Source organism: Spermophilus citellus (genome assembly GCF_964194105.1).
Source record: "Spermophilus citellus genome assembly, chromosome: 1".
NCBI lineage: Eukaryota > Metazoa > Chordata > Mammalia > Rodentia > Sciuridae > Spermophilus > Spermophilus citellus.
In genome coordinates this window covers 270,121,484-270,134,144 of record NC_138182.1, presented here as the reverse complement: position 1 = coordinate 270,134,144, position 12,661 = coordinate 270,121,484, and the positions used below count along the sequence as shown (strand labels likewise).

The 12,661-nt window shown below is 38.8% G+C and overlaps 1 protein-coding gene across 2 annotated transcripts in view; it reads left to right on the top strand.

Moving 5' to 3' along the window:
* Nucleotides 1-12,661, top strand: part of LIFR (LIF receptor subunit alpha) — a 77,582-nt gene that overhangs the window by 57,857 nt on the left and 7,064 nt on the right. For both annotated transcript variants that reach the window (XM_081310351.1, XM_081310352.1), the window contains 8 exons: nucleotides 148-218; nucleotides 1,557-1,770; nucleotides 3,945-4,124; nucleotides 5,543-5,644; nucleotides 6,236-6,403; nucleotides 9,175-9,336; nucleotides 10,177-10,270; nucleotides 12,189-12,267. In XM_081310351.1, coding sequence (XP_081166477.1) covers nucleotides 148-218; nucleotides 1,557-1,770; nucleotides 3,945-4,124; nucleotides 5,543-5,644; nucleotides 6,236-6,403; nucleotides 9,175-9,336; nucleotides 10,177-10,270; nucleotides 12,189-12,267 — 1,070 coding nt within the window. The remainder of the gene's footprint in view (nucleotides 1-147; nucleotides 219-1,556; nucleotides 1,771-3,944; nucleotides 4,125-5,542; nucleotides 5,645-6,235; nucleotides 6,404-9,174; nucleotides 9,337-10,176; nucleotides 10,271-12,188; nucleotides 12,268-12,661) is intronic.

The window sequence follows — 12,661 nt, the reverse complement described above, 5'->3', positions numbered from 1 at the left end:
TCTAAGTAGATGCTACTGAATTGCCTCACATTATATTGAAATTTCCAAATATCCTACAAAGAAATGCAAGCACCACCACCTCAATTATATTATCCACTGATGTACACAAGGCCTCTTCAAATACTAAATTTTAAATCTTCTTCCTAGTTCCTTCAAAGGGACCAGATACTTGGAGAGAATGGAGTTCTGATGGAAAAAACCTAATAATCTACTGGAAGGTAAATATCTAATTTAAATAGCTTTATTGTGCTCCCATGTGTAACTTGCATATGATACTCCCATGTGTAACTTGCATATGATACTTGGCTGTCAAGGGGCCAAGACTTCCAAGATTGGCTAAGTTGGCAGCATTGCTGAGATCTAACCTGGCTCCTAAGACTCCCGGATTCCTCATTCACTCTTAATTCACCAGGATCCTTGTATTGAGGATCCTCTGTCTCCGTTCTGAGCTCTCTTGACTCTCATTTTATGAAGTCTATGAAGAACCTAAGAATTTCTCCTTTGTTTTAGTCAGAAACTTATAGCCGTAAACCATAGAGTCCCAAGTGTGGGTTACATTTTTGTTTTATGAGCAGTGGACCCCAAACAGTGCCATATAAATTTGTGCAGTTGTTTCAGAAGCAGTTTGAACAATTGAAATGAAGTGTAAAGTTCATTTCTTTTTTAAGTCACCTTTTGGGAATCCATGTTGAAGAATTAATGAAATATGAAAAAGGAAAAAAATGAAAAAAATATGGTACAAAGACATTCAATAAAATATTATTTTAGTATTGTGAAAAAGTGGGAACAACTTAAATTCCATTTGTTTAAGACATATTCAGATATTCTGGTGAAAATGGTACATGAAATATAAAGCCATTAAAATGTATGTAATTGTTAATATAGAAAAGAAAAGTGAAAAAAGTATAAAATTGTGTAGTATGATTAGAATCATATTTAAGGGAACTTCTTTTCAGTTCATATGGCAGACTTGAAATTAAGATAAGTTACACCATTTAATAACATCATCACAAGTCATGATGGGGTCATTAATTAAAAAATAACAATAAATAAAACTCTATACCTAGAAAAATACCTTAAAAGAGAGATTAAAATACAAGAGTATCCAAAAGGTGGGAATGTAGGAGATTTTTTTTCTTTGCATTTTTTATATATTTTCCAATTTTCTGTAGTGAACATGTACTACTTTAAAATGAGAAAACAGTGCATAATACCACAATTTTTAAAGTTTTGTATAGAGCAGTGCCTCTGACACTTTAAAATTTTCCTTCTGAAATTATGAAGATAAATATAGTTTTGTATTTACTCAATTTTTAAATTTCTGGGTGCTTGTAATACTTAGAGTAGGGATGGATGGCTTTTGCTTCAGTATCACTTTTGCTGATATAGCCAGCTCTTAGTGGACTGGAAACCTGTTTCATGGTCGTGACCACTTGGTCTTTTCTAATGTGACTCTGTTATGTGATCACATCATCCACTTCAGACTTGACGACCTTGCCTCATTGCAGCTGCTTTTTGCAAGTATTTACTACCAATTTATTTTTCTGTTTTCTTAGCCTTTACCCATTAATGAAGCTAATGGAAAAATACTTTCCTATAATGTATCATGTTCATCAAATGAAGAAACACAATCCCTTTCTGAGATCCCTGATCCTCAACACAAAGCAGAAATACAACTTGATAAAAATGACTACATCATCAGTGTGGTGGCAAAAAATTCAGTTGGTTCATCTCCACCTTCTAAAATCGCTAGTATGGAAATCCCAAATGGTAAGTACTTAAGACAACTTGGAGTATAAGAACAGGAAAATAAAGTAAAAAATAGAAGTTACTTGCTTCTGTGTACTGACATATATCATGTATGGAGGAACAAGCAGATTAATGTCTAATATTCACTGAGAGCAGTCATTAGTATTGACTTGAAGCATTGTACACTTATAAAATTATTACTGTTTCCACTTTATCACATAATGTTAAGAATTATGGTTATGGATAGTACTGTCATTAAGAAATAATTTTAACTTTTTATTCAAGTACTGTTTTCAAATCTCTCTCCAAGATGATAGGAGCCTATTCTGTCAGCCAGGCTGTTTTACAAACTATCAGGCAGAAGAAGAATATTTGTTTTAATTGGTAATTTTGTCTTCCTAAAGTCTAAATTAGATCTTTAATACAGGCTTTGGGGAAAGAAAAAAAAACAACAACAATTGTAGTGAAATTTAAAAATTATAAGTGTCTTCCTTTAAATTTTACAGATTACCAATGATTACTGTACTCCTCCTTAGCTTCTACCTGGACAGCTTTTTGAATCACGGTTTTAAATTACCACTCCACCTCTTTTTCCAGTGAACCTCTTCCAACTGATTTTCTGGCCCCCTTCTGCTGTGCTGCCCATATGGGAGCACCTTTTTCTAGTACCCACTCCTAGAGGAAGGAAAGCAGGGTCCAGTCAGGGTCTGCCCAGTGTCTTTCCAACACTGGCTCCTTTCTTAGCCAGTAGGAGGAAGGAGGAAGGACTAGGGAAAGCACAGTACATTTCAGAGACTTAAAACGCTGGCCTGAGCTGAGATAACAGGACAGGCTGGAGAGGGCCTCAGGGAGCGGTGTGGCATATACAGGAAGGTTAGGTCAAGACAGGCCGGCTGCTGGCCCTGCATTAGGCCTGCCTCCCCGCCCCCACAGGAGCTCTGTGAACCTTCCTGAGAAGATAACCTGCTGATTTTGATCTTTTATCTCACCCTTACCACCAGAGGCCACTGCTGTGTTGTCCTGTAACTCAGAAGCTCTAATCCTACCTGTTCCGTGTGTCTTTAGAAAGAGAGTTCACAGGGCTAACTGGTCTGGTCATCAGCCCCCAGAGAAAGCCACAGCCCCTGACCCCCATTGCTCCCTGAGGGCCCCTTCCAGACTCAGCCGCCTCAGGTCAGGTTCAGTTGTGCCTTTGAATCACACTGAGCCAAAAACCTGGTGTCTGTCCAAAGCCGTCTATATTCTAAGCCAATTTATTGTCTTATGTTCAGCAGTGGCTCCTTTATGAATGTAAATACGTTCAAAGATTTTTTTTGTGTTTTTTTTTTCCTACTAAATCTTTAAATCAATTGAGAAATTACTTTTTTTCTCCTGTTACTGTGGGAAACTTCCCTCTCCCTTTGATTACATTGCCCTGCACCCCCCTGTCCCACTGGCCTCAGGCCCCACCCCTCATCTAGGCACAGATTTGGCAGAAGTCTAAACCAGGGCACCCACAGGGCCCCTAGTGCTATCCCTTGGGCCCCCGCCTCTGCCATGCATGCCTCAGTCTTCCAGGGGTCGCTGTGGAGGCTGGCCCACTGCTCAGCCACTGTCCCTTTCCGATCTTCACCACACCTGCACATTCCTCCTCCCCACCCTGCTCCTGGTCAGCCAGAGTCCCCTCAGCTCAGCTCTGGGATCAAAGCTTCCTGGAAAGGAGGACGAGGGGCTTGGCCACCCATTCTTTTCCTCATGTGTCCATTCTGCATACTGTGCTGGGGCTGCTCTCTGGGGCTCACATTGCATTCAGAGAGGTTGATTAGAATGGGGGTTAAACTGCCCCCTGGTGTCCTTTACCAGCCTCCTGCTTCTCTTCCTCATCTTGAGTGGCCATGCCACTTCCCCTCCAGTGCTCATCCCCATAGCATTCCCTCAGCCCCCTTCTTCTGACTCTGGGTCTTCCAGCCCCAATACATCCCTGCTTAATCATTGGTGCTTTTTAACCTTTTCAGGCTGCAATGCTAATCTTTGTGTACAGGTAAGTGCTGTAAATGTTAAATAAATAGAATGAAGCAGCACTTCTCATCTTTATGCTTAACATTTATCTAGCGTGAGCACTGTTTTGTAATCTTGTGTACACTGAAGTTTATTTTCATGAAGTAAGCTTTACAATATTGTTTTTAATGCCAGTAAAATATCATTCTTTGTTGAAGATGATCTCAAAGTAGAGCAGGCTGTTGGAATAGGAAAGAAGATTCTCCTCACCTGGCATCATGACCCCAATATGACTTGTGACTATGTTATTAAATGGTGTAACTCATCTCGGTCAGATCCCTGCCTTATGGACTGGAAAAAGATTCCTTCAAATAGCACTGAGACCATAATAGAATCTGGTAAGATGGATTAGTGTCTCTCAAAGTTCTTAAAAATATATTTCAGAAGCAATACAGGAGACCAGGGCCAGTGCGGCCAGCATATTCCTTTTACCAGTGGGAAGATGGGAACTGGTTTAGCTCTTCTGGAATGTGGTTTGTAGCAATATGGATGGATGTGAAAGGATTCTAACTCTGTGATCTAGTAATTACTTGTCTTGGAATTTATTCTAAGAAATAATTAGAGAACAACTCATTTGTATCTAACAATGTTCTCTACAACAGTATTTGTAATTATGAAAAATTGAAAACAACCCAAATAGCAGACAGTGTCTTTGAAGGTTGGTCTCCCTGCCCAGCCTCCATAGGACATCAGGGGGACAGTTTAACCCCCACTCAGGAAATATTGGTGACCACAGGCTTAACCTGCCTTGTCCTTTGGAACTGGAGTCCCTTCCTCATGTTCACACCTGAGTGGCTGGTGAGCAGTGTGGTTCTTTCCCCTGGGGGTATGGAGCAGGTAGCTTGTCACCGGTGATGCTCCCTGGCCATCCCCTTCCCCGGCTCTCCCTCGAATGTTGGCAGTGCACATGAGAGCAAGTGGTGTGCAGGTCACTTTTCTCCTGGGAGTGCATTCTGTGGCTTCAGTGTTCTCCCTGTCAGGCTGTATGATTTTAGAGGTTGATCATCTCACTTTTGAGTCTATAGACCACTGGTGTTCTGTGAGCACATAATTAAATAATTAATTTATTAAGTATGTTAGAATAATTGTGTCCCGAACATTGAATGCAATTCTTACTCTACCATTTCTCCCCAAGCATTATCTTCCCTAATGAGCCCTAATTGCTCCTCAAGGCTCTGTTCAAACATCACTTCAGTGGCTTTTTCTGATCCTAGACTCATTTGGTCCCTCACTTAAGGTCACACAGCATAGTATCTACAGCACAGAGCAACACACTTTATTATGGTTACCCTGTTCTGTGTCTTCCCACCACTGCCACCTTCTCCCACCAGGGACCTTGTTTTGTGCACTTTCATGCTGCTCACATTATGCACATTGCATTGGGATCCAGGCAGCATTTTAAATGTGATTTTAGGGTTGAAATTAAGATACCTCCCTTGTATGTGTGTGGAGTTAACTCACCTGGAGACACTTAACTACAGTGTTGCAAAGAGGAGCAGGCCTGGTTCCATTTAACACCAAAGCTTCAAGGTAGAATGGAGCTCATAGATTCTGCTTCTTGGAGCACTGTCTTCTTCAACCCAGAAATAGCATCATGTAGGGAAAGGAGGGATTTATGGAAGGATGTGCACCTGGAGTGGGTTACTGACATGATCCTGGAAGGAGTTTTAGGTTCTATGTTCCATATCTAAAATAGATAATCCTGGTAATTGTATGTGTGTATTTATGACACTTCACTAATCTGTTCATCCTATAGATCAGTTTCGACCTGGTATAAGATACAACTTTTTCCTGTATGGGTGCAGAAATCAAGGATATCAATTATTACGTTCTATAACTGGATACATAGAAGAATTGGGTAAGTTAAGTGGGTAAGGATTTTTTTTTAGAGTTCAGGTAACATGAAAAATTACAACTCAGATGAGATTGAATTCCAAAAACAGATTGAATTAAGGTATTCAAGAAAGGAAAAATAATTCTTGTGGTAAATTCAAAATTATTTATTTGGTTACTTGTTTTTTAATGTTTATATTTCACAATTTTATTATTGTCATTGAGAAAATTAAATGTTAGCTTGGATGTCAAAAATATTTTATTTCCATTTATATAAGTTTAAAAACTGTTAACTGTTAACTTATTCCAGGACTATCAATGAAGAAGGAAAATAAAATTTAATTATATTTGAGTGTTCACTTAAAGATTTTGTACAAGTTGTTTCCCTAGGTATGTGTTTTGTACAGAAGTTGCATTGTAAGTTCTACCTTAGTTCCTATAAACCTAGTAGATAAATTTTGTGTTACTGTCACTGGAGGTTTATGGTTAAATAGAAAACACAGTTCTAATTCCAAGTTTAGCTGGTTTTGAGGCCAGAAATCTCATGAACTATTACAGTCTTACTCCATATTAGCAAACTTTCCTTCAGCAACTGACTCCGTTTTTGTTTTTACAGCTCCAATTGTTGCACCAAATTTTACTGTTGAAGATACATCTGCAGATTCCATATTAGTAAAATGGGAAGATATTCCTGTGGAAGAGCTTAGAGGCTTTTTAAGAGGGTATTTATTTTACTTTGAAAAAGGAGAAAGAGACACGTCTAAGAGGGGCAGTGTGGAATCAGGTAAGTAAATCCCTAGTGTGACTGTAGTGTTTATCAAAAGTTGCCATTACCCACGAAGGAAAGAAAAGAAATGGGAAGAGAGAGCTACTTTGGTTTATCAAAACTGTCTGAAAAAATAGGGAAATGAAAATGAAGTCATCTTATGGCTATGAGAGTGTCAAGACTTTAATATGCAAAAATGGCATGTGTGGTCTTTTAGAAATCATTTAGGTCATTTACTCTGATGTCTCTTAAAAGTCCCATAAGGACAGAGAGTTTATTAGCCTTGCATGATCCATAACATAGCATCTTATGAAACTTACTTAAGAGAAAAATCCAGGAATCCAGAGGCTTCAGAGTCCCACTGTAATCTGACAGGGAGCCATCAGCATGGTCAGCCTCATCCTTAGCCCAGCCATAATGTGCTAAGAAACTTAAAATTGGTTTGAGTGGAGTTGCGAGTAGCCTTTCAATTTTAAAAAGTACCATCAGTCCTGGTCAGTTGGCAAGTGTCCAGCAAGAGTTCTCAAATTTATAAGTACTGAAATGTTTGTACAGATTGCTGGCTTTTTCCTGAGCCGTATTTCTGTCGGGAGGCAGCCGTTTCTTATCTACTGATGCACAGTACAAGAGGATCATCTTCTCAGTCTGAGAGCTTTTACTTCCATTAGGACCTCTCCTCAGAAGGAAACCCTTTTAATTATTTAAAGCCTGTCTGACAAGTAGAGAACAGCAGTACTGCCCCAGGATGCTGACTGGCCATTGTCGGAGTCATTTCCGAGAGCTGCTGCGGTAATGTGCGCCCTCCCAGGTTGCTGACTTCTGCGATTCCTGACCCTTCAGGGTGGCCCATGGACAAGGAAACCCTAAATAGGAGATTCTACAAATATCCAGAGATGAATATAATTTTCCTCAAATGCTTAGAAATTTTATACTTGAACAAGTTGAAACTCTAGCATCTGGATTTCCAGGTAGACATGGTGGGTTGTCACTTGAGTTAGAGTATAAAAGAGCAGAAGTCACAAAGCCAGAAGGAAAAAGAGAATGCAGATGGCGAGACAACAGCCAAAAGGAGGATTCAGAAATGTCGTGGTGGGCACAGGCAGATGACTTAGATGAGCAGAGGATGCTAAATCTAAATTTAAATTAGTGGGCCACTATCATGGAGAAGCAATGCACCTGACCCTGCAGGACCAGGTGTTGGAAGCAAATAGGACAAATCTGAGATGAATGGAAAGCTGATTGAAGGAAGTGTCCCATAACTGCAGGATTGTGCTTATACAAAAGTAAAAGGGTATAACAAGTACACAGGAAGATAGCTAGGAATAGATGTATGCCAAGGTATATTGTAGTGAACCTCAGGTGCCTAATGCAGTCCTAGAAACAATCAGAGAAAATTGGGTTCCTTATAAGGGACCCAGGGCTAAGGCTCCAGAGTTCCCACATACAGATACTATGAGATTCCACAGTGGTGTCCTCAAAATATTGAGTGAAAATCATTTTCAATCATAGTTCTCTACTCTGCCAGTCTTCCCACCAATATGGCAGTAGATTGGGGACATTTCTAGACGTGAAATGCTGCAAGTGTGTACTTCCCCCATGCTACCTCACTCAGGAAACTGCTAAAAGAGTGTATTGCATTGGGAAGAGTGGGGAGTCCCAGGAAGCTGCAGAGGAGAGAAGGACAGGGAAGCCCAGAAGTCTTCCAGTCTAGAGCAGGAGGCAGGGAGGTGGCAGGGGAGATGTGAAACTGGAATTTTGTTAGACCACGTAGAAAATTGTATTGAGTATTCATTGGCATACGTGGGAAGAATTAGGAATTGGTACGTAGAAAATCAAACAAATTGAGGGGAGAAAGGCAGTAAGAAAGTAAGAAAACAGAAATGGAACTTTGTACCAAACACTTTTTTATTTTTAGCAGTAACACATATTCATGAGATCATAATAATGTCAACATTGAACTCACCAAATGTTGCAAAGTTTCTTTATGAATGATATGGTTGGGGAGATAGCAGTAGTTGAAAAGAGCTAAATCTTCATCTGTCTTTTTGGATGTGATATTATCTAAAATTTAAAAGCTAGCAGTCTAAGGTTATTTTAAAATATGAAGGTAAAAGAAACCCAAACATTTTGAAATGGTTATAGGTGGTGAGGGAAGGGATCAGTAGGGAACTGCCACATTTTGTTGTTAGCCGTTTACTATTTAATTTTTTAAACTGTCATCTTGCATTATTTTGGATGCTATTTTTAAAAATAGAGTAAGTTTAAACAGTTATTCACACTTCTTTTGAAATAATACAAAGACTTCCTCCTAGTCTCTTATTTTAAAATTCCCATAACACGGATCTTTTTTCAAAGTGGTTTGAAGTCGTCTCTATTGATTTGCACTCCTGCCCTGTCCAGCCTCTGCCTCTGACTCACAGGCAGCATCAGCCCCGGTGGGTTTGGGTTGTGTGGTTTTCATAGTCTTAGTAATGGACAGGAAGTGACTTGTATTGATTGCCAGACATACACCAGCCATTGTTCTAAAGGGTGTGTGTGAAACTTTACACAGTCCTGTGAGCAAGTCGTGATGTTCTGTTTTCAGAGTCAAAGACCCTCAAATTCAAAGTAGTTTGAACACAGTCCTGACTGGCAGAGGTGGAATTCGAATGTGGCTGGAGCTGGCTCCTGATCCTGGGGGTAGCCAGCAGACAGATTCACTTAAAGAGTGACTGGTGTGACTGGCATGTATAATCATGTATTAAAGATTGTGTAGAGATGAGTTAGAATGTTCTTCATTTTAAAAACAGGTCGTTCCGACATAAAGGTTAAGAATATTACTGACATATCCCAGAAGACACTGAGAATTGCTGATCTTCAGGGTAAAACAAGTTATCATCTGGTGTTGCGAGCCTATACAGATGGTGGCATGGGCCCAGAGAAGAGCATGTTTGTGGTGACAAAGGAAAATTGTAAGTCAGATACTGACCTTGAAATGTCTTCCATCCTTCAACTCATAGTGTTCCTAGCAATTTTTAGTCTGAAAAAATCCCTTTCTCTCCTTTTTAAAAAATAATTTTACATTTTATTGAATTTTTATACTAGGATAAAAGGTTATGGGATGGCCTCTCATTTATTCCTGTCAGTTATTTGAAGCTATTTCCAAATGGGTACCTAAGAAATTAATGAATTAGGGATACATCCAAAGTCTAAAAGTGCGAGTTCATATTGATTTTGTATAATTGTCAACCTGTTTAAATTTAACTGTCTGTAATTTTTAATATATCTAAGTGAAATAATATGCTTTAAAAATGTTTGTACATCATATACCATAGGCTTAGGCTCTACCTCTGAGAAGAGGATTAGAGTTCATGTTCAGCTCTTAAGTGAAGAGCTGTGAGGAGGTTGTGGTTCACCAAAGCAGTACTTCTCAGCAGGGGGAGACTTTGCCCTGGAGGAGGCACTTAGTAGTGTCTGCGAGGTTTCTGATTGGAGACTTGTAGTGGGAGGGGTGTGATAAAATTTCCTGCAGTACACAGGACAGTTCTCAGCACATCCCCCTCCAACCACAGAAATACCTGGCCCCCATCTTAGTAGTGTCAAGATTGAGAAGGTCTGTTCCAAAGAATTAAAAATTATAATAATACTTGGAAGATTTAAAGGTCATATTTTTAATAGTTTTTCAGTGTCCCTGGAGCCATTAAGTTTTTTTTTCTTTTCAAATAATTCTAACATAAGTATCTTCTAATCAAGTTTATTGTACACTTGATACTAAAATGGTGATTTTTATTGTTTGCAACATTCTCTTTCAGCTGTGGGGTTGATTATTGCCATCCTTATCCCCGTGGCAGTGGCTGTCCTTGTTGGTGTAGTAACAAGCATCCTTTGCTATCGGAAACGAGAATGGTAATGGCACCTGCTTTTACTCTATTTTGTTTTTAGGGGCTTGATTATTTAGTTTTGTATTACAAAATAAGTACATCTTTATAGTTTTATGAGTTAGTAGTAGTATATATTTTGCTTAGTCAGATTTAATGTGGACTTTAATTAATAGGCAAGAACATGACATTCTATTTAAAAGTTTTAAAGTTAATAGAGTAAGAGTATAAATTTTCCCCTGTTCTTACTTATAATTTAAGGTACTGGAAATCGTGATAAAATAAATAAAAATATATATGTACATATATATGTACACACAAACATATACATATATGTACACAAATATATATCAGACATAAGTATTACAACAGGCATCTTCAGGATAAAATGTGATTTAATGATTAAGGTCTCACTTGTCCTGGTGACCTATTTAGAAAATCTGGTCATCGTGGTCCCTCACTCCTTTGTGCACCAGGCATGGCTCCCCTTCCATGTGAAGGGGGAGATAGTGATGAGCAAAACAGACCTGGTCCTTACAGAGCTCTCCCGTAATGAGGAAAAGGGTCAGTGAGCCACCAGTGTCCAGTGACCATGTGCTTGCAAAGTGGGGGTGGGTACTAAGAAGGAGAGGAACAGGGAGCCACAGGGAGACTGCTCCCGGGAGGGTCTGGGAGGTTAAAAGAACATTCCAGACAAAGAATCTACGAATCCTGAAATTGTGAGTGAACTGACAGAGACAAGGGCTGAGATGAGGTGGGGTGAGGTGGGCAGAGGCTCAGAGGAGATAGTGGCACATACTTGGTGAACTGGCAGGAGCTGTCCTGGGTGTGGGGCAGATGGCTGTAAGCTGCATTCGTGCAGAGAAAAGTCCTCACTTTCTAAAACAATTATCAGTTCTGACGAAGAAGAGAATGTATTCTAGCAATTCTGGCTTCTAAATCAAAATAATTATAGTTATAGAACTGTAGCCTAATTTTGATAGCCATATTCTTGTTACCAAAAATCACATTTTAAAAATAGTTATTGTAATACTAAAAAATAAAAAAGAGACAAAGTAAGAAGGATGGTTAGAAGTTAGAACATTTCAGACTCACATTAACAGTTCTTTTTCTTGCAGGAATTTCAATAAAGTTCTTGTTAATTGCTTTAACTCTAAAAATCTAATATGACACTGAGCAAATCTCTCTCTCTTTTTTTCTTTTTTTGCATTCAGTTTTTACCCACAACTAATAGGCTTTCTCTTTCTTGGCATGACAGTTGACGTACTTGGGACACATGGTTTTACCTGCCTGCTCCTGTTGTTAAGCACCATGGTAAAGCAGTAATGCAGCACCATAGTTGTGCCTGCATAGTCCTGTGGTGAGCAGGAGAGACCTGCCTGTGCAGACCTGTTCCCCAAGTGATCGATCCTGCTTAAGCCAGTTTGCAGTCTGAAAATAATGGTTGCACGGACAATGTCTGTATTTTACTTTGGATATAATGGCACAGTCACCATTTTAATAATTTGCTTTCCATTTTCATGATAAGATACTATAGTTCTAGGAATAAAATTATTATTTATACTTTTCAATTTGGAACCTGGTATAGAAAACTGTAGTGAATGATCACATGTTTTTATCTCAGGTTTTCATTAAAATATTGATATGAAATGTCAAAATAAGCCAAGCCAAGTGTGGCAGCATATGCTTGTAATCCCAGCTACTTGGAGGACTAATGCAAGAGGATCACAAGTTTGAGGCTGGCCTCAGCAACTTAGTGTGACCCTGTATCAAAAATAAAATACAGAGCTGGAGATGAAGCTCAGTAGTAGAGCTCTTGCCTAGTGTATACAAAGCCCTGGGTTCATTTTCCAGCATCACAAAAAATAAATAAGCCTTATGACTTATTTGTTATATGATTCATACTTTTTAGTTATTAAATATATTTAATTATTCTTTATTTAAAGGATTAAAGAAACCTTCTACCCTGATATCCCAAACCCGGAAAATTGTAAAGCATTGCAATTTCAAAAGAGTGTCTGTGAGGTAATCTTTTATTTTCTTAAATTTGTCTTTGAAATATTTGCTTTCTTTCATCTTTTGTGAAAAGTTTGTAACCTGCAGATGCAAAAAGTATGGAGAAAATAGCATTTTTTAACGTGTGTTTCTAAAATTATTAGTCTCGGACTGTTTATACTGTGCCCTTTTTTTCCACTACTATTAATAGCAATGGGAAATACTAATGTGGACAAAACAGTGGCTTTGCTCTGTTTGCGCACTACAGAGTATCAGAGGCAATGTTTATAAGCAGATGTGAAAAAATAAATATGCCCTTTTTGTAGGAGAAGCATTGCAGTAGCTTTTAGAGCTGTTTTTTTTTTTTAAGAGAGAGAGAATTTTTTTAATATTTATTTTAGAGCTGTTCTTAATCACTGTTTGA